The following is a 21,779-nucleotide window of genomic DNA, read 5'->3' on the forward strand; positions in this document are numbered from 1 at the left end:
CCCCTGTCTGCTTTAACTGAGTTCTTCCAACTCCCTACACGCTAGCTGGTCAAGGATGTATTTTTGAGGTACAGAGATGAAATCCACGGGGAAGGGGAAAATCATGGAGAAACCAAATTGAGTCCCTGGCTGAGTAACCTTAAGGAGGGGGCAATCTCTGGGCTTTGGTTTCATCATCAGCAAAATGGGAATAGTTCCCACCCCACAGGGTGTTTGCAAGATAGGAGCAAGATAAGAGCCTGGTGCTCCGGAAGCACCTGCATTCCTGCCTCCTCCCACCTGTTCCCTGCCTCCCTGCACCCCAGGAATGGGAAGCTGCCCACCGGCCCACACTGCCACACTATTCCAGAGTGAGGAATTGGCAGTCTGCGCTAGCTTAGGGTCTGCCCAGCTCCACCTGCGGAAAATGTTCTTTCCACCTTAACCATCTCAACTATCACTTCATAACTGTTAATAAAGAAACCCAGCGGATCTCCAACAAATGGGGGGGTCAGAAAAATTAAGAAAAACGGCCTTAAGTCTCAGATCTGTAAGCTCAGCCCAAGAAGGGCAGCCTCGGTCAACTTCGGGCCCCTTTGCCAGCCAGGAAACTCCAAAGGCAGCCTAGGCTAGTTTCTGAGCCCAATGTGGGAAGATTCCTCAGACCGGGAAAAGTTGGGAGGTGGGTGGGCAGAGGTCTTCTCACAGCTCAGCACGAACCTGCCAGAGATTCTGGCTTCCAGAACCTTCATTTCCTAGGGGCTGAGAGGGGGGACTCTTTTCCTCCAGTCCCTTCCCCCAACCGACCTCCTAGGCCCCCACCCCTAAAACTCATCTAGAGCAGCCTGGAAACGTCTAGGTGGGTTCCAGGTGGGTGTGCGAGATGAAAAATGGGGGTCCAATACCTCATTTATAATTCTGCAAACAGAAAGCCCCCCTGGATGGTGCCAAGTTCACAACCCAAAAGGGGAATGGGGCAAGCTCTGGTTCTCCAACCCCAGAAGCGATGCTTCTCCTTGCAGGCGCGTCGGAGAAAAAAATGTTGGGGGGAATAGGGACTGGGGTGGGGGGGTCAGGACACTGACCTGGGAAGCCAACGACGGGGTGCTGGCGAGAAGGAGCAGAAGGAGCACGAGTGCGCGGGGACAATTGGGCCCCATTGTGCCCTGGGCACGGAAAAAGACGACCGCTCGGTCCCTTCGCCTTCCCGGTGCGGCGGGTCCTGCCTGGACGGCGCAGAGCGCACGCGGCCCCGGGAGCGCGGCAGAAGCCGGGAAGGGGGCGCAGGTCGGGGCCACGCGCGCACGAGACGGAGCGGGCGGCGCGGGGAGAGGCGCCAGTCGGGGGCCGGGGCGGGAGGAGGGGCTCCCCGGCCAGGAATGCGCCTGGGAGCGCGCCCAGCCCGCGCGGCGTCCCGAGGAGAGCAGTCCGGGCGCGCAGCCGAGGCCGAGCGCGGGCACCGGCCCGGCTCCTGCGGGGTAGGGCGCCGGGAGGGCTGCGCCCCCGGCGCCCCAGAACACTGATGGGAACGTGGGAACTCACCGTGGGCCAGCCCTTCCCAGCCCGCGGGAGCTGAGGCTCCCGGCAGCAGCCCACAGCCAGAACCCAGAACCCAGAACCCAGAACCCAGGCTGAAGCTGAGCTTCAAATCCAGGTGTTGGGTGAAGAGAACACAGAGAGAAGGTGCTTGCTTGCCTTGCACGCAGCCGTGCATCTATCATGCATAGATTTCCCTCCCCCCCCAACCCCCGAACCCCACCAGGAGTGATCCCTGAGCATAGAGCCAGAGTGAGGCTTGAGCACCGCAGGATGTGGCCCCCAAACAGAAAAGCAAATCCATGTTCATGTTCTGCTTTGAAATTTACCGGCCGCCACCACCATGGCTAGTTTAGCTAAGATCTAGGTTCATAGATTACATTGACTTGTTAAATGATTATTTAGATGGACCTTTAAAATACAATAGATTGACTTTTTTAAAAGTAAAGCTGCTTGCAAGCAGCCGATCCGGGACCAAAGGTGATTGGTTCGAATCCCGGTGTCCCACATGGTCCCCGTGCCTGCCAGGAGCTATTTCTGAGCAGACAGCCAGGAGTAAACCCTGAGCACCGCCGGGTGTGACCCAAAAACAAAACAAAACAAACAAACAAACAAACAAAAAGTAAAGCTTTTTGGTATAGGGAGGAGGGGGACACAAGTGTCCACCTGAAGATCTATCTAACTGATTTGACTGGTCTCCAGTCCGCAGACAGATGCAGAAACACAAGTTTAGTTCAGAGCTGAAGCTGGGCTTGCGACTCTGCGGTAGATTTTGGTATAGACTTAGCTGCCTTGCATGTGTGAGGCTCTGAACTTGATTCCTGGAAACACACACACACACACACACACACACACACACACACACACACACACACACACCCCCCAAATAAGTGAAAACACCACTCATTTAAAAGCTGGGCTATGCATGAGGTGTTCTGCTGCTTTGCTGCTTCCCTGATCAGGTGGGTGGCAAGCATGCGGGAGGAACAAACCTCAGGGCTGAATTTCCTTGCATGCTAATGCTCCGGGCTCCTCGGAAACAACATACATTCTTCCTGGAAGAACATCTGCAGAAAGTCATGCTACTGTGTTTACATGAGTACATGCTTGTCCTGGCTTGGGCCACAGGTTTCCAGCACAAAGCCCTGGCTCCATCTCTGTTATCTACACCTTGACCCCCCACCACCCCAGAACTATTGGGTCTTTTCCAAATTTCAAATAGCAGAGCCCAGTCAGCTCAGAAGACTGTGGCCTCCTCCAAGCAGGCAGAAAGGCACATACCCAGAAAGCATGGGGCATAGTGCCCACTGGGCATTCTTTGCCCAGGATATTCTGCCATGCTGCTCTGATCCACTGTCTTAAAAGAGGAAGTAGAGCAGGTCCCTGCCATCTTACCTGCATTCCTGGTTCATAGACAGCTGGGTGGAGCATTGTTTCTCCCAGTCCAGGTATGTGTGGTGGGAAGGGTGTGGGGAGTGGGCAGCAAGGCCAAGCCAGTCTGCAGAGACTGTGTTGACCGTTCATGCCAAACCCAGTGACTCCCCATAGCTCCCATCACCTCACCTCACTAATGAAAGGCTTCATTCTGGCCACTGTTTATTTTGTATCTCAGCCTGCCTTGCAGGTGAGAGCTCCCTGGAAGGCCTCACCACAAGCAGGCTTCTTCAGTCTTCATGTGCCCTCTCTGTGCTTGCTTTAAGTTGGAAGGGACTTCTTATTTCACAGAATAAAGCAGGCCTGGTTGATGTCTTGGCCAAGATACAAAAACTCAGTAATTGCAGCCCCTCCGAACCCTTTTCAGACTGATCATTAAAGTCACAGTCACAGGATTTCCCAAAGTCTATCTACAGTAATGGAGTTTTCTCTTTTCTACCAACTTTGGAGGCATATCTACATTTCAACTGGCTATTTTCCCCTACTTAATTTCTTTTAGAAAAAACAAACAAACAAAAACTCATCTCGTTGCTTTGCTGGGTGCTCTGGCACCTGCTCTGAATGAACCCTCTTGGGTCCTCCAACTCAGCAGTACACCCCACTTTACTCTCCATCCCCAGGCTGTATTGGGTAAAGTCCTGGAAGCCAAGTCTCCAAGCCTGTCCAGACTGTTTAATGCAGAAGAACCAGTAAATCAGGCAAGTGCACCCCAGTTGGGCTCCAAAGAAACTTGGGATCCTTTATTAGTGACAGACAGGTAGGGCACTTGCCTCACATGCAGCTGATGTGGGTTCGATCCTCGGCATCCCATATGGTCTCCAAAGCACCGCCAGGAATGATTCCTGAGTACAGACCTGGGAGTAACCTCTGAGCACACTGAATATGGCTCTCCTTAACCCCAGCCTTCCAAAAGAAAAAAGAGCACAACAACATGTCCCATTCACTCATCACTCAGATTACTGAAGCCCATGCTAGGCAGAGTCCACTGAAGATTTCACATCATGCAAAGTCCCAGCCAACAAAACCACATAGGCCATGAACTGTGCAAAACCTGTCTGCTCATGTATGGTGTTGTGAGAGCTGAAAGGATTCTAATCCCCACCCCTCTGAACATTGTTTCCAACATTACGTAAACCTGTAGGAACACAGGATTCAGTCACAATTAAAGGTCACCAAGGACTTTTCAAAACTCTAGGACCCGGAACCTAGGTATTGAACTTCTATGGAACCCAGCAATTCCACTTCTGAGCATGCCCTTCTTTATTTAAATATCATATATTACATAGTTATCAGAATACATTTCTCTCCAAGTAAGTGGGAGATAAATTATTAAAAGAAAAAGAAAAGGAAAGAAAAGGAGAGAAAAAAGAAAAAAAGAAAAAATATAGTACAACAAAAAGAAAATTAGTGAAAATGATTATATCTTGCAATCAGGTCATTAAGTCATTGCCAGAAGGTTTACTAAGTTGCTAGTTGATTTTTCTGTTACTTCTTTTGTTTCTGAACATTAGGTGTCATCAAATGTATGTTGCCTTCTAAATTGCTGTATTCCTACTGGGATGATAGTATTAAAAATTTACAGTTGTAAGAAAGCTGCCTGGGCCAGGAATTTCAAGCATGTGGCCAATACTGTAGTTTTTGTACAGCATGTTTCCTGATGCCAGCCGTTTTGAAAATATTAGAAGGCAGGGAAGAGGGGAAGTGCCTGCACTCACTTCTAAAAGTTTTGTTTATGTCAGCCCAAATACGGCATATCTGAAACTTTGGTCAGATTTGTTCCTATAGAGAGCTTTAGAGGAGTGGTGAAGCAGGGCCATTGGAGAAGTGGCGATAGTGGGTGGTGGGTTCAGTTGGAGTGGATTCACAGAACCTCAGCCAACATTTCTGGGCAAAGGACGGTAATGTTGCAAAATCAAGGATGCAGTTCCAAGCAGAAACCATGATGCCCTTGGAGGTAGCGGTGTGGACTGAAGTCCAGGACACAGCCCTAAAAGACACCCTGTGTCAAATCAGCTTTCCACCCCAAGCTACCAGTGACCTTTCATTCTTCTAAGCTTTTATAGACCTCAGTTTCTTCATCTGCGTAGTAGAAACTATTTCTCAAGAGTTTTTATGAACTTTCAGAATACTGACCATAGGGAAAGTGAGATTGCATGAGGGTAAGACACTTGCCTAGAATTTCTAGTACTACATATGATCTCCCGAGCACTGCTAGGGTCACTCCTGAGCACAGAGACACACAGCAGGCTGGCCCTAAAACCAAAACCAAACTAAATAATGGGTATAAAATGCCTAACAATACTGAAGAGATTGTACAGGAACTAGAACTCTTCCCTTACATGCAGTAGACCCCAGTTCAATCTCCTGGTGCCCTGAAAACCACCAGGTGTGACCCTGCTCACAGAACTAGAAATAATCCCCCAATACTGCTGTGTGGCAGTTTAATTATAAAGATAAAGTGCCTAAGAGCCAAAGTGATAATTCAGCAGGTAGGTTGCATGCTGCCAGACTGGGTTTAATCCCTGGCACCCTGAACACCACTAGGAGTAATCTTTGAAACAGAGCCCAGAGTAATCCCTGAGTACTGCTTGTTGTGATCCACCCCAAATTGCTGTTAAGCCCTTCTAATAATGTTTTGGCCACATCTGGCTGTATTATACTGCTCTAGCCCTTCAAATTTCTAATAAAAATAATATTTTTATTTCAACTACTATTCCTCAGAGAAGTATTTCCATTTGCTTTCCATCTTTGATTCATGATTTTCACTAATTTCTGATTTTCTGTTATCTCTATTGAGACACTGTTCACCTGCTAATTTCCTTTAACTTATTTGTACAATGGTAAGTTTAAAACTTGCATTTAAAAAATCTAATTTGGGGGCCCAAGAGATAGCACAACTGTAGGGCATTTACCTTGCACTTGGCCTCCCGAGGATGGACCTGGGTTCAATTCCCAGGAGAGAGTTCTGAGAACAGTGAGCGTTGCTGGGTGCGGCCCAAAACAAAACAAAAGAAGTCTAATTTGTGGTTGGAGTGATAGTAAGTGGGTAGGGTGCTTACTTTGCACACAGCTGACATGAATTAGATCCCTAACACCACATATGGTCCTTTGAGTCCCATCAGAAGTACTGATAAAGAGCCAGCAGTAAATTCTGAGTATCAGGAGTAATCCCTGAACATCATACAGCACAGGGTGTTACCCAAAACCAAAAGTAAATAAAAATAAAAAGTCTAGTGTTTCTTTGGTATTTTAGAGAAAAAAGAAGAAAAGTCTAGGCTGGCCTTTTTATTTTTAGTTGCAATATTTTTATTGACTGAGATTCTTTTGGTAGGGATGGTTTGGGCCATACCCAGCTGTGCTCAGAGTTTACTCCTGGCTCTGTGCTCAGAAATCACCCCTGGCAGGCTTGGGGAAGCATATGGTATGCTGGAAATTGAACCCGGGTCAATCCAGGTTGGCCTCTTGCAAGGAAAATGCCCTACCTCTGTGCTGTCACTCTGGCCATGATTTACAGTACTATTAATGATTTCTCACTCATGTAATACCAGCACCACACTCATTACCAGTGTACATCCTCCTTCCCCAAGTACCCCAACAAACTATTCCCCACCCCAATGTGGTCTTTCTCAGAAATGTTTTTATTTTGTCTTGCTTTTGTTTTGACACCCCCACCTCCATCCCCCAGTGCTTAGAGGATCTGGGGATCACTTTGGGCAACACTTGGCCACTATTTGATGACTGCCTAGGCCTTCTGGCAATGCTTTGCTGCTCAAGTCCAGTGGTGCAGAAACCACCATGGTTAATGGGGCTGTACACTTGTTGACAAGTAAACAAGTTGAGAATTGAAGGTGGGGCTTGGTGCACACAAGCTCCTAATTCCTAAACTAGCTACCCACCACAGGAACAATTTTTATTGTTTCTCCTGACCACCATGTATGGTTCATTCTGATTTCATACTGATTTCTTTACTTTTGTGATAGCATTTTGATGGAGACTAAATAATGTGGCAACTTTAGAAATGACACCCTTTCCCCTTTCTAGAACTCTATGTGGCTGCTTGTAATAATTATTTGCTCATAAAATGGCTTATCTGAAAGAAAAAAAAACCGGCTTATCTGAATTAGTACTGTTATGGTTGTATTCTTTGTAATCTGTAGCTGCAGAAGCCTCCTCTCATCTAATGGTAAACTAAGTTTTTTGGAAGGACTGGGGGTCTCTCAAGTGGTGATCGGGAGGTATGGGGCCCCAGCAGCAATTCTTAGGCAAGGGGACCACTGATTTGATGTAGGACCCAAGGATATGATATGCTTAAATCCTGTAGTGCCAGGATACCTAGACCACTCAGATGGTGCTGGGCTCTCCAGGCATCAGGCATTGCTCTGAGTGATATGCTTCCAGTGATATGGGAAAAGCACATGGTGCTGAGAACCGAACCCAGGTCAGACACATGCTAGGCAGGCCCCTTAACTCTGTACCATCTCCTAACTCCAGTAAACTAGAGCTTGAACAAAAATGTTCTTATAGAGTTGTAACAAATAAATATTTCACTTTTTATCAAAGTGCTTAAGTATGTGGTGAGGTACATCTTCAACATTTATCCAAACTCTTTGCAATCTGGCCTTAGCATTGACATCCTACTGTGGTCTTTCCCAGCATGCACAGTACCCTGGGTAGCATTCTAGATTCCCAGAAATACAATCAGAACTTTTCCATGTCCTAGGTCTTCTATTTTTCTTTTAGAGTTTTTATATCCTTTTAAGTTTTTCCTTTTAAGATTTTTATTATTCTACTGTTCATCTCCATTATTCTTTATTGCCTCAAGCAGCCGTGACATGAAAACATTAAACTGCAAATATTTTTTAGCAGTCATTCCCAAAGAAAAGGCTTTTAACATTGGGAAAGTTCTGACCCAGTTCAAATCAAAACATGTCTTTCTAGTGAAAGCTTCCAAGGAGATACTAGACAAGTCAAATAATCATAATTCTTTGCAAATGAGACTTGGAACGATCTCCAGCTCCATTCTATTCCCTACAATGGTACTGTGGAGAGTAGGACAAATTCAAATACCACTAAGAGATTTGGTTTCTTAATGAAATACAAGCACTTTCCCCCCTTTTCCATTCCTCCTTTCATTCCCTCTGTTAGTATTAATCAAAGGGTCTCACACACACTGGATTGTGGCACTCACACATGTGACTGTCTCTTTTAGCTTAAGAAATATGGAAAATCCTGAATATAAAATATTCTACTTCATGAATGTTGCCATCATTCATTTGGAAAAAATAAAAAAGAGTTTGGACACTAATTTGTCTGTTTAGCAAGGAATTATGATTAGATGTTTAAATTAAGAAATCAAAAAGGTGACTTTTTACTAACACATTTTTTTTTTTAGGTTTTTGGTTTTTGGGTCACACCCAGCAGCACTCAGGGGCTCCTCCTAGCTCCACGCTCAGATCGCTCCTGCCAGGCTCGGGGGACCATATGGTATGCCAGGATTAGAACCACTGTCCTTCTGCATCTAAGGCAAATGCCTTACCGCTGTGCTATCTCTCCGACCCCCACTAACACATTTTTAAAATGATTAATGTGTTGTTATAAAATGCATTGTAGATTTCATTCTCTGTTCATGGAGAAGTGCTTTCTATTTAAATATTTTTCCCACATGTAACAATACAAAGTTTAAATAACTGAAAATACTGGAGAGAGACAAAAAAGTATGGGTACCTCAGAAAGGACTCAATACTAGATGAGGGGTGAATTTCTTATCTTTATGACTGATATTGAGAACAGGGCCCAGTTTGTACTAAGTGGGGAGAGTACTCCCAGTTATAAAACCTGCTTTTCACTATTTGAATTAGAAGACACGAGAACCACAGCATTTAGAAAGTAATAGAATAATGGAAAGAGAATCAAAGAAAATCAAATGTCATCCTGTGTATGACCTCTTAAATCATGGGGGCAACCCTACCAGTGGTGGGCAACTTTTTTTTTCAACTGAGCCAAATCTCCCAAAATCACGATTGAAATTTATTTTGAGATCCACACAGGGCGTACACTGACAGAGGCTAGGAGCAGAGTCCTGACTCCTTGAGCGGCCGCCCGGCACACAGAAGAGCCGCATTAAAAAGTGTAAAGAGGGGGCCAGAAAGGTGGCGCTAGAGGTAAGGTGTCTGCCTTACAAGCGCTAGCCAAGGAATGGACCGCGATTGATCCCCCGGCGTCCCATATGGTCCCCCCAAGCCAGGGGCGATTTCTGAGCACATAGCCAGGAGTAACCCCTGAGCGTCAAACGGGTGTGGCCCAAAAACCAAAAAAAAAAAAAAAAAGTGTAAAGAGCCGAGGCTTGCTGACCACTGCCCTACACTATTTCAGTAGCAAACAACCTTCCTATATCACATAAATAGACAAAAATAATAGCTGAAGTGAAAGGGGAGACAGCTAAAAGGTCTGGAATATAGGCTGGTATGCAGTGGTCCTGTGTTTGATGCTCAGAACCACACTGTCCCCTGGGCACTGCCAGGTATAGCTCCAGTGGTCCCAGCACCAGTCATAAAATACATTTAAGATTTTGATGTCCAACTCAGTCCTGTTTCATCTAAAAAGACAATGAACATATTGACTTCAACTCTGGGTAGAGGAACTTGGGACTAATGAAGCTTTATTCTAAATTTCTCTTTGATGAATGACATTGAGGCCCTTTCAGTTTTCAAGTTTCAATTCTGAAGAGGAATGGAAATATATCAAATGATAACAGTTTTGCCAGGATAGTGAGAATTGTGGTATTTATTGTAAACATTTTTTAAAAATATTTACCAACTTGTTAATAATAGTCATTTCAGGCATTGTTTAGATACCAGTCCCACCATCAGTGAGACCTTTTCACCAGTGCTTCAATCTCCCACCTACCGCCATAGCCTGCTACTTGTAGGCATCTACAAATTTACTGCATAGTTTTTTTACAACACAAAGGCAAATGGAATTAACAAAACTTAGATTCGTAAGAGTCAATTTGAAATGATTGTTACATCTCTTCATGGTATTATTAAAGTGTCTAAGGATTTACTGGACTGTGGTCAGTACTGATTGAGCCTTTTGTTACTGAGCTTGGTAGATTTCTATATAACTTTTCCATCAGATTTTCTGTGACGCTACTGAGCAGACACTGCTATAAAATACTGAACTGTTGAAGTCCAGGATTTATAGATCTGAAACAAATTTGGTGGCTTTGACATTAAATAAAGTTAAGCTTTATAACTGGGCTGTTTGTGTCACAGGATGTAGGGTGTGGCACTGGGCTGTTGTAGTTCATGTAGGAAAAGGAATCTGCCTTCTCCCCGTTTCTCATCCCTGCTTTTAACAATGCCACAGAGGTCTCAGTCTGGACCATGCTACCTAGGAAATATCAGTGGCTACTATTTTTCTTTTGGCAAGAATTAGAGGGTAAATATGGAGAACTTAGAATTAAGGTTGTTACTTTGGCACCACCTGCTGGATAGATTGGGAAAATTTTCCTATGCAATAACTTTCATTGCAGTTATTACTTTTTCCAAAATAACATAAAGGAAACATTTACACGTGAATTCAGTACCACACACCAGGTAGTACAGCAGGTACCCACCAAATCTGCATTTTGGTTGATTGGCATATACTGGTTAACAGAAGTATTTTTTGTTTTGGCCACACCCAGTGATGCTCAGGGCTTACTCTTGGTTCTGCACTCAAGAATTATTCCTGAGGGTACTCGAGGGACCATAAAGGATGCCAGGGATTGAACCTGGATTGGCCATGTGCAAAGCAAGAACCCCATGCCCTGTACTATCATTCTAGCACCATGACCACCAGAAGTCTTACCTACAAGTTCTTTTAGTTAACAACTCTATATAATAACTTATTTTGGGTTATCTCTGCAGGCTGGAGACCGACCTGGAGTGCAGCCCCAATTGTCATTCTGTTCGTCACTATTAGTCCCTTCTTACTACTTCTTCTCTATTCTCCTGTTTCCACACACCACTATACTACTGTTCATCTCCACAAAAGTCCATAGTGACTGGATTTAACATACATTACATATTCCCACTCTCTAGTTGGTTCTGCCACGCAAATGGTTATGCACCTATCAGGTCACTTACGTGACATGGCCAACTGGATCACATGTATATGATTTACTAACAGAAATTCCAACTGCTATACTTGTCATTCCTCCTATAGTGACCTGAGATGTGCACCCATTAGTTATTTCTGCAATCTGCTTGGTTTGTGGGACCAATTAGTGAATACCTTTTATAAGGAGCTAACTGAAGGTTTTCATTATTCAGCTCTTCCCTCCTCTGGTCCTTACCTGGCTTCTTCCTTGTTTTCTCTGCAACAGTAGGACTTTAGTTATCACTTAAGGGCCATGGAACCCGTCCTGGTAACCTCATTTTAACACAACTATAAATGGAACTTATTGAATTTTACATGGAGCTTTGAATTTCAATAGGCTGATAACAATCACTTGCATCTTAGCTGTTTATGTGAAGCCTCAGTATCACTTTATTTATTTATTTATTTATTTATTTATTTATTTATTTGTGGTTTTTGGGTCACACCCGGCAGTGCTCAGGGGTTATTCCTGGCTACAGGCTCAGAAATTGCTCCTGGTAAGCACGGGGGACCATATGGGACACCGGGATTCAAACCGATGACCTCCTGCATGAAAGGCAAATGGCTTACCTCCATGCTATCTTTCAGGCCCCCTCAGTATCACTTTAGCTGCATCATCGGACTCAATCTTCTAAGAAACAAGCACATATTTGTTAAATAAAATTTCTTTTTCCCCAGGAGTTTGAGGTCACTTAAATATGCTGCTCACCATCATTAAACTACTTTGTCACTTACAAGGATGACCTTTGGCAAATTACTTAACCACTTAAGTATTAGTTTCTTTCTTTTTTCTTTTTTTTTGGTTTTTGGGCCACCCCCTTTTGACGCTCAGGGGTTACTCCTGGCTATGTGCTTAGGGGGACCACATGGAATTGAACCGCGGTCAGTCCTACGCTAGCGCGTGCAAGGCAAACACCCTACCTCTAGCACCACCTTCCTGGCCCCAAGTCTTAGTTTTCTTTAAGTTCACTGGTTTTACTAACCTTGTTGGTTAGGATAAGGTAATGAATGTTCTTGGGGTACTCCCAACACCCTCAACTGCCACATGATAGATCTTACTTTCCTTTAAGTTGACCTTGCCACTCCTAATGCAGGAAGTATCTCCGTGAAGAAAAGTGCCCATGTTCCATTTACTTGGGCAGGATGGATTTATATTAATAGACTAAGCTGTGATGAGGTAATGCTTATCACTAGAGTTTCTGGAAGCATGGTCATGGGCCACCAATCTACATGTGTGTTTCTCAGTGTTTACTTTAGAACATTAGAGAAACAAAAATGCTTCTAAGTCCTGGTTAGTTCATTGCCACAAAATATCAGTGGCAGACCCACCCAAATCCGTCCTTGCCTTTTCCAGAACTGGCTCTTGGCATTCCCCAGACTAACTGGCCTTTGGTGTGGTCAAGACTTTCTGCCAATGGAAGTGATGCACACACAACTTCTTGGCCTAGTTCCACAAACCCAGGTGAGAACCGCCTCCATCTCCTGGTACAAAGCTGACAAGCCCTAATGTCAGTGGTCAGTCAGCCACAATAATAAGAACAATCATTCCCTATCCCAGTAGGACTGTGGCTGATCACTTTTCCAATGTTGGCAAATTCGCTATACCTCCTCTCTCAAGTCTTGCCACTTGTTGGAACCTACCTTTCCTATAGATATACCTAATCGAGCACTAGATTATAAAAAAAAAAAAATCAATCTACCAAAATTTCACAAACACTTTATTGGAGTCAAAGCAAATATTAAGGCACAACAATACATCAATATTTCAAATAAAAACGTTTGCAAGTTTTATTCATTATCCAAAACAATGGCTTCCAAATTATACAACTTAACCCTTTAAATAGAAAATCTTTTTATACCCCTACAATTTCTTCCCAAATATTTTCCTAATTATAAATTAAGTTTCTTAATGCAGTACTGAACTTGTTTTTTAATGTACAGTATAATGTAGTTTATCACTTATACATATTTGATGTTTCAATAGGTTAAATTTCAAGTATATAGCTTAATGCCATATACTCTTTATTGCCTGCTAAGACACAGTATCAAAAGTAATGACTTACATCATCTCTCAACTATAAATTAGCAATGTATAATTTAGACTATCTACTGATCTAAAGCCCTCTTTAAAAATGGTATATAAAAATCAACCTTATATTTACATATTTCAAAGTTTCGGTCACTTTAGTGCAAATGTATTACAGAAAAAGCCAGTATTTTCTGTAAGATATAAATTTTAATTATTAATTTGAATGAAAGTGTGGGTTTGTTATAATCTCTGGGGCTTAAACTTCAGTCATCTACTTCCCTTATAGATTATGCTTTAAAGCTAACACTTAAATACTAACTCAAATAAACAAACTCCTTAATAAAATTTTACATAAACTATTTCTAAGTCACACCCAATAGTGCTCAGGGATTACTCCTTCCTGGTTCTACATGTAAGATCACTGCTAGTAGGGATCAGAAAACCATATGGGGTGCAAGGTATGAACCCAGATTGGTTACATACAAGTACCTTACCTATTATACTTAACTTTCCAGCCACCTCATCTTTTATAACTAAATTATAAGGATAACTAAGCATTTGTCTAAAAACACACAATAACTAACCTCGTTCTTAGTTCCTCCCACTGACAGAAAGGCCCAATTGATAATTGATGGCATCCTAAGAATAAATTATTTTGACAGCATAAAAGTCTTAATAAGTAGTTTCTGAAGTGTTGCAGTGGCCCTAGGTAACTTTTCCCAGTACTTCTTAGGAACCCAGCTATGGCCCCTGTTTCTATGGGGGGATGCCTTAGCACCCCTCAGAAATAGCCAATGCAGTTTGAAAAAGTGACAGATGACATAATTCCCACTGAACAAAAACAGCAGATGCTCTTTACAAAGCTTTTTAGGCAGGGCTATTCTGGAGGGGATGTTTTCTCAGGATGTTCAGGGAAGGTTGAATTCCAACTTGCAGTGAGCTGTCAAGAGCATCATTTACCTTCCCAGCTGCAGCAAAGTAATGTTTGTATAAATGCTGCGAGGCTGTGTGAGAAGCAGTTTCCCAATTGTCATATGTACCATCTGTCACTCTCTACTACGACTTCTCCATGAGATGTAGTATGATTTGGCTAGTGGGAAGCCCAGGATTCTGCATTTTTGGATTAAACCGTCATACAATTAATTGGGGAGTCTTATATGCCTCAATATACAAACAGTGGGATTGGACAAAAATGTTGGGAACAAGGAGGCAGAGGGTGAGCAGATCTAATAGTAGAGTAGAGGGATGGGATATTCCCAAACTAGATTGAACACAAATACTGTCACTGTGTGTGTATATGTTGTGTGTGTGGGAGAAGCATACTACTGTAGAGAAAACAGAAATGAAGACAGAAACCCTCTGTTAACTGAGAAAATCTCTTATTACTGAAGAATGTCAAAGCAATGGTGTCCTGAAATCCAAATCTAGAACATTTATTGGTCTGATTCAATTTCACTACTGAACATAATTTGAAAACTCAAAAGAGAATACTACTTGAAATAATTTTTAGCAGCATTTAAGAAATGAACAAATGAGGTAAATACAAAAGATAAGCTTTCTGAGAAAAAGTTTTATAGCTTCACAATTTAAATAGAAAGCTTCTACTTAAGTGTTTTCAATGGTTAGGACTTTAATGCTTCTCAACCAAAACTCCTTATGTCATTCTGAATGCAAAGGGCAAGGATTTCTTCCTAGACAGCAGACATGTTTCTAATTGGAATTCCTATTTGAAATGTCCGTAGTCTCATGTTTTTGGTTGAGAGCAGCAAAACAATTCACAATTCCATTATACTATATTCAAATATCTCAAGTTCTGAACATATTGCAATTTAAGAAAAAGAAAAATATTAAGCAGCAGATCACATTGATAATGAAACCAAATAATGTATAAAACAGAGTTGAGGGTTAAGAAATTACAAAGTATTGATTTACTGTGACTGTGCAGTTAAATATGTTTTATTAAGAAACAAATTAAAAAAAAAAGAAACCAAATATTCAAAATAAAACATGGTTAAGGTCATAGGTTCCACAAGGTTTGCTGGAGAGACAGACAACTTCTAGTGACATGTTTGGCCTAAGTGAGGGGATGGTGCCAGCAAACTTTCGACGAGATGCTTAGGACCAGGTTCTCCCTTCTCTTGTGCTCTTGGAGCTCAGACACAGACGCCTAAGTCTAGGATTTGATAAGCCTGGTGGTATTTACACAGAGGGGCAATCTGCCGACAGTACAAACAGGTGTACATGCACACACAGAAGGTGAACTAGCCAAACTTCCTGTCAGTGCAATGCTCATAAGCAGTACTTGTCATCAAATTACTTCCATTTGAAATGCAAAGAGAATCCTCATTACCGCTAGTAATTAGAGACAACACTCTAACGCACCTCTCAAGAACCACACCATCTACCTCAAAGGTCTGTGGACAAAGAGTAGGAGGATTACGTAAAAAAAATTCTAACTGGATTAGCTGTATTTTCCAGAAGAAAAAAAATCCAAATCCACATGCTGCAATCCACCAGTGAGAGCATCCTGACATGTGTCTACCATAATACTTTTCTCAGATTCGTTCCAGGTTCAGGTGATTTAGTGGGTGGAAACCAGACATTCAAGAATTAGCTTTAAAAGGTTTTTAGAATCCACCCACTACCTGAATCTTGACTTTAATACAATACATACATTTCCAAAATAATGCAGTAAAAACTTGTTTCACAATACAGAACCAAGGCTCTCTTTTAGTTCTAAGATGTTCTTCACCATTAGTGAGGTTTCACTGATATGAATCCAAATCACATTATCTTCTCTGAAGAGAACATTTTTTCTGCCATTTCAGATCTGGTCATGATTTCCTAAACAAAAAATAAAAAAGGAGGAGATAGAGGTAGAATAAGAAAAGGAAGAATTACATACATACATACATTATATATAATAATATATATAATATAATATAATATATGTATATATTTCTCCTCCTAGAAACACTTTTACACTTTTTGTGAACTAAAAATATTACATATATGTGTTACATATATATATATATACACATACTACATGAACATATATACAAAACATTAGATACTGGAAGTATAAACCATACATTTAATGTCTTGCTAGCTTAAAAAGATTATAATTTTTTCTTGAGTGGGGTCACATTCCTGGCTTAGCACTCAGAAATCACTCCTAGGGGACTATATATAGCCAAGGGGACTGACTATATAGGATGCTGGGATCAAACCTGGGTTGGTACATGCAAGGCAAGCACTTTACTATCTCTCTAGCCCTAAAAAAACATTTTTGAGTTTGAAATCACCTACGGGTCAGGGAAGAATTTAAATGAATTTCTCAAATGTAATTCGAGAGTCACCTCATTTTATACAATTAATGTGATCTCAAATTTCAAATCAATTTTATCAAATGAATACTACAAATATCCCTCTAAAATCAATTCCCTGGTATAGATTTTTTATAGACTTAGAAATCCTGAAGTTCAACATTTTTGTAGCAATATGGAATATTGCTATGATATGGAATCTTCTCAGAATTTCCCAAACCGATATGCTGGGATCAAAGTAATTTCCTTCACTGTTCACCAGAGCTGGGGCTTCCCTACCAAATGGGACCACCACACGGGTTACTCCTTAGCTATTCCTAGTTCCCACTTATAGCTGAATCCCTGCTTATGTCAATTTTTTGGCGGGGCTAAACCTGGTGGCGCTTAGGCTTACTCCTGGCAGTGCCTGGGGGATCATATGGGGTGCCAGGGAGCAAGCCTAGATCACCTGCAAGCATTTCTAAAGCATGTTTGTGCTATGAAAAATAACTCCAAGGAAATAAGCAAAACTGTTTCTTTACCTCATCTGAATCCACCAACACTGGAAGAGCTCTGAAATAAAAAGGAGAAAAAAGCTGATGCATTGAAAGGTCATTTAGCAAAACTAAACAGAGCACTGAGCTTTGAGTAGCCCCAAAATTACTGGGTATGGCCCACCAGAAGTTTTTAAAAGCAGGAAGACTCATAGAAAAAAACTGTAGAGATTCATTTCCAGCATAACTATACTACCAAAATTATACATAAAAGAAAATGTTTTAGAAACTATACAGGGAGCAAGGAAAACAAAGACCAATAGACAGTAAAAGCTATCATATCTAGTTACATTTTGTTTTTGGGTCACACCCAACAGTGCTCAGGAGTTAACACTCTCTCTGAACTCAGGAATTACTCCTGGTGAGGCTCAGGGACCATATGGAATTGTCGAGGATCAAACTGCATGCAAGGCAAGCACCCTACCTATGTACAATCACTCCAGCTATTATATATTATACATTATATATTATATATATAGTATAAATTATACTATTTTTTTTTTCTTTTACCGTGGAAGCAACTACTTGGAATTCTGCATCCAACAGAGCATTTTAAGGAACTTAAACAATTCAAGAATGCAGAGACTAGAACCCCAAAAATAGACTAGCAGGCAGGGCATCTCATATGGTGCCCTAAGCCAGGAGTAAGCCCTAGAGCACTATTGGGTATAGCCCCAAAATGGAAATAAAAGAGGAGGGCCTTACTGCTCTAATTTTTCTATTCTTAATTTTTTCCTCCAAAAACTTAACCATTTTATACTGTACTACAGGTGTGTGTGTAATGTAAGGAGGGGGATGAAGGAATTTTATGTAAGCTTGAACTTTAATGTGTGTGTGTGTGTGTGTGTGTGCGCACGCGCGCGTGCGTGTGTGTATTTGTGGGGGGGGGGTGTGTGAAGAGAATTTTATATAAGTTTGAACTTATCCCTAGTAGAAAAGTGAAGTCCCTCTGGTAATTGTCAGCTAACTAGGACCATGGTTTGAGGCAGGCCCTGCAGTGCTGGGGATTCACCAGGGAGACCCCAGTGGTGCTCCGGGGACCATGTGGTTCTGAGAACAATCCACATTTGGTCATATTCAAGGCAAATACCTTGACCATGGTTGTCTACCACTCCTGTCCATCCCTGTCCATCCCTACGAGATAGGAATAACTTTAGATCAGAAAAATATGGAACTGAGTATAGGCTAAGTATTGAGAGTGAAAAAGAACAAAGGAAAAGGAGAAAGGGAGACTGAGAGGGTTCTATTTTCTTTACAATTTCACACCAAGTGAATCAGTCATCTAAACATATGAATGAGCAGGGTGTTTGCCTTGCATGTGGCCAACCTGAGTTTAATCCCCAGCATCCCATCTAGTTCCCCTGATCTTTCCAGGAGTGATTCCTGAGTATAAAGCTAGGAGTAACCCCTGAACATCACTGGGTGAGGGCCTAAAACAAACAAAAAAACATATGGAGGTATGATGGCTGAGAACCAGACAAGTATAGAAATGATTCCTTTATACCAGAGCCTATACTAGGCTATTGACTAGACTTTATACTAGACTCAAACTTTAATAGAGGATACTTACACGTCTGTGAACGAAGAGGGAATATTTTCTTCGACCCACTTCAAATCTTCATCCTGCATAAATAAATATTTATTCATGAATATTTGCTTAATATCACCTATAAACAGGATTTTAAAATAGGATATATACAAATAGGATATATATAGCACTTAAGTATTTAGGTTCAAATATATTCGACTTATGTTCTAGAAAGTTGGCACTGATGACACTTAAAAAATACGCCAATAGTTTCTTACAGAGATAAACAAAAATTTGGATTATTTTCCTTCCTGGCATTAGTTAGATGCTTTAGTTAGGTGTTATTGTGTTTTCCTGCTGTCTCAGCCACTCAGGGGCTGAGGGGCCACGTATGAGACATGTACTATACTTCAGCCACATCCCTTGTTGAATAGAGGCATCTTTTTGTTTTGTTTTGGAAAAAAATGACAGTAAACAAAACAAAACCCAAAAAACATGGGGCCGGAGAGCTAGCACAGCAGTAGGGCATTTGCCTTGCAAGCATCAAACCCAGGACCAACTGTGGTTCAAATCCTGGCATCCCATATGGTCCTCTGTGCCTGCCAGGAGCGATTTCTCAGCAGAGTCAGGAATAACCCCTGAGCGCCGCTGGGTGTGGCCCCAACAACAACAAAATCAAAAAAACAACAAAAAACAAACAAACCATAAAAAAAAAAACCTGATTCATAAGACTGCACAGTGGGAAGGCACTTGTCCTTGCATAGCACAGCTAGGAGTAATCCCTGAGTGTAGAGCTAGGACTAACCCCTGAGCACCGCTGGGTGGGTGTGGCCACAAAACAAAAACAAAACATTAAAAAAAGGGGAAAATTTATATATTAATTTCCAGGCACTCTGATTACTACTCCTAATTTGTTCCAATTGTTTTTTGTTTTTTTTTTGGTTTTTGGGTCACACCCGGCAGTGCTCAGGGGTTACTCCTGGCTGTCTGCTCAGAAATAGCTCCTGGCTGGCACGGGGGACCATATGGGACACCGGAATTCGAACCAACCACCTTTGGTCCTGGATTGGCTGCTTGCAAGGCAAACGCCGCCGTGCTATCTCTCCGGGCCCAATTTGTTCCAATTGTTATATGGGGAATTTATAATTTGAAACAAAAAGTAGTATACACATGTTGACTTTACAAAAGCTCACTCAATTCATTTTTGGAGCCAAAATATAAGCAGTTTAAGATGGTCAGTTGAAAAGCTTTTAATCAAATCTTGCTTACAAGTTCATTCACTGCAAGAAAAAATAATCAACAATATTCTGAGTATTTTTTTGATAGTGTAAAATAAAATGTTTGTCTACTACCTGCCAACATGAAACAATCTGGTTTTACTTTATTTTTTTTAAAGGAAAGAGATCTTATTTATTTATTTTTTTAAACTTTACTACTTATTGGTTGGTTGACCACACCCAGTGGTGCTCAGGGGTTACTCCTGGCTCTGCACTCAGAAATTGCCCGTCAGACTTGGGGACCACATGGGATGCTGGGAATCAAACGGGGTCTCTCCCAGGTAATATGAGTAACACCTTGTCAAAGAGAGGGACAGATGGACAATACACTTCAACCAGTAATACTGGGGCACAAATTCTCAGTCTCAAGTAGAAATAAGCACAGGAGATGATTCAGATGCAAAGTAAAGGTCAAACAAATTTATTTTAGTAAAAGCTTATTCTAACTTTGCAGCATCTTGAAGTCACTTTTAAGCCACTTCAGATCACATCTGTTTTCTTTTCTTTTCTGTTTTGGTTTTTGAGTCACACCAGCAGTGCTCAGGTGTTACTTCCAGCTCTGAGCTCAAAAATAGCTCCTGGCAGGCATGGGGGACCATATGGGATGCCGGATTTCAAACCACAGTTTGTCCTGGACCAGCTGCTTGCAAGGCAAACACCCTATCATTGTGCTATCTTATCTCTCCGGCCCCTACACATCAGTTTTCTGTTATCACCTAATCATCATGGAGCCTGTGTGGGGCTCCCACAGCTGGTCCAATAAGAGCACTTGTGGAGCAAGGATGGACCATCACTTTTCACATAATTATCATCACTACCTGCAATCATTTCCATATAGGAAAACTTAGCCAAAAAACAAACAAGCAAGAAATCCCCCCCAAGAAAAGTCCTCACAAAAATTTTCTTGGTTCTCAATAAATGTGGCCTGCATACATATTTCTACAGTAATCATGACTGATATTCGATAACATACACATAATACTCACAAAATTATCAGTAGTAGGTTTAGCTGTTCCATTGGAAACCGTTTTTGACACTCTTAATTTTATTCCTTCAGCTACTGTGAGAAACAAAGATTTATACATATAAATTTATGAAGCAAGAACATTTTCTTTATAGCCTCACATTTAACACCCCAATAAGGAAAACTACTATATATTCATATCTATGTGTTTTTTTAAGAGGCAAGTTTGTAATTGAAGCTCGGATGGGTGCTTCAGTTAACCATTAGGACATGCAAAAGGTGTAGTCTGTCCCTTGGCAGAACCTGACATTAGTAAATACTGGGGCCCCACCATATAGCAGGAGGTGATTTGTGCTCAGGGATGATTCTTGATGGGGCTGAAAAAGAACCATACTGAGATGGTGGATTGAACTGGGGTCAGCCATGTGCAAGGCAGGTGCCTTATTTGCTGTGCTCCAACTCTGGAAGCTGATCTTAAAAAAAAATCTTTTGGATTCATTGATTTTCAATTTTATGAATTTCTGTTTTAAATTTCCTATTTTGTTTTTAGGCTCCAGTGGGTTTATTGTGCTTCGTTCTCAGCATCCTTTTTGGAGTTCACTTATCAGAATAGGGGACCCAAATTCTGACGGTGCTGAGGGGGCCAAGTGGTATAGGGGATCAAACTCAGGGCCTTGCAATTGGCAAAACCAATTCCCTTTTTCTTGAGGTAGATTATGTATCTGAGAATGAGAATACTTTTTTAAATAAGCATTTTATACTATTGAACTTCTCTCTAAAAAGTCTGTTAGAAATACTTTATATTTTTCTTGAGAAGTTCCTCTTCTTTAACCATAGGACAGGAATATCTTGTTTAACTCCTCAGTACTTGAAGCATGTCATGTCAAGGTATTTCTATGCTACAGGCTTACAGTTTAATTCTACTACAGTAAGAACAAAGATGAGTTAAATTCTGGGGAGAGAATGGAGTGCAGGAGGTGGGCAGATAACCCAGGGCCCCAGAGTGCCCGCCTGGCAGGAATCTGGCTCAC

General features: G+C 41.9%; 2 protein-coding genes across 2 annotated transcripts in view; both read right to left on the reverse strand.

The window, feature by feature from the left end:
* The window catches only part of FBLN7 (fibulin 7), a 36,084-nt gene extending 34,224 nt beyond the window's left edge, over positions 1-1,860 (reverse strand). Inside the window, exons 1-2 of the mRNA XM_049784642.1 lie at positions 1,845-1,860; positions 1,065-1,498 (exon numbers count right to left, since the gene is read on the reverse strand). Of these exons, the coding sequence (XP_049640599.1) occupies positions 1,065-1,498; positions 1,845-1,860 (450 nt within the window). The remainder of the gene's footprint in view (positions 1-1,064; positions 1,499-1,844) is intronic.
* A 13,611-nt stretch (positions 1,861-15,471) lies between these two features.
* Positions 15,472-21,779, reverse strand: part of TMEM87B (transmembrane protein 87B) — a 44,158-nt gene continuing 37,850 nt past the window's right edge. Inside the window, 4 exon segments of the mRNA XM_049784643.1 lie at positions 15,472-15,964; positions 16,968-16,998; positions 18,550-18,602; positions 20,771-20,844. Coding sequence (XP_049640600.1) covers positions 15,905-15,964; positions 16,968-16,998; positions 18,550-18,602; positions 20,771-20,844 — 218 coding nt within the window. The 3' untranslated portion in view covers positions 15,472-15,904.

The sequence above is a fragment of the Suncus etruscus genome, chromosome 12, assembly GCF_024139225.1.
Source record: "Suncus etruscus isolate mSunEtr1 chromosome 12, mSunEtr1.pri.cur, whole genome shotgun sequence".
NCBI classification, from domain to species: Eukaryota; Metazoa; Chordata; class Mammalia; order Eulipotyphla; family Soricidae; genus Suncus; species Suncus etruscus.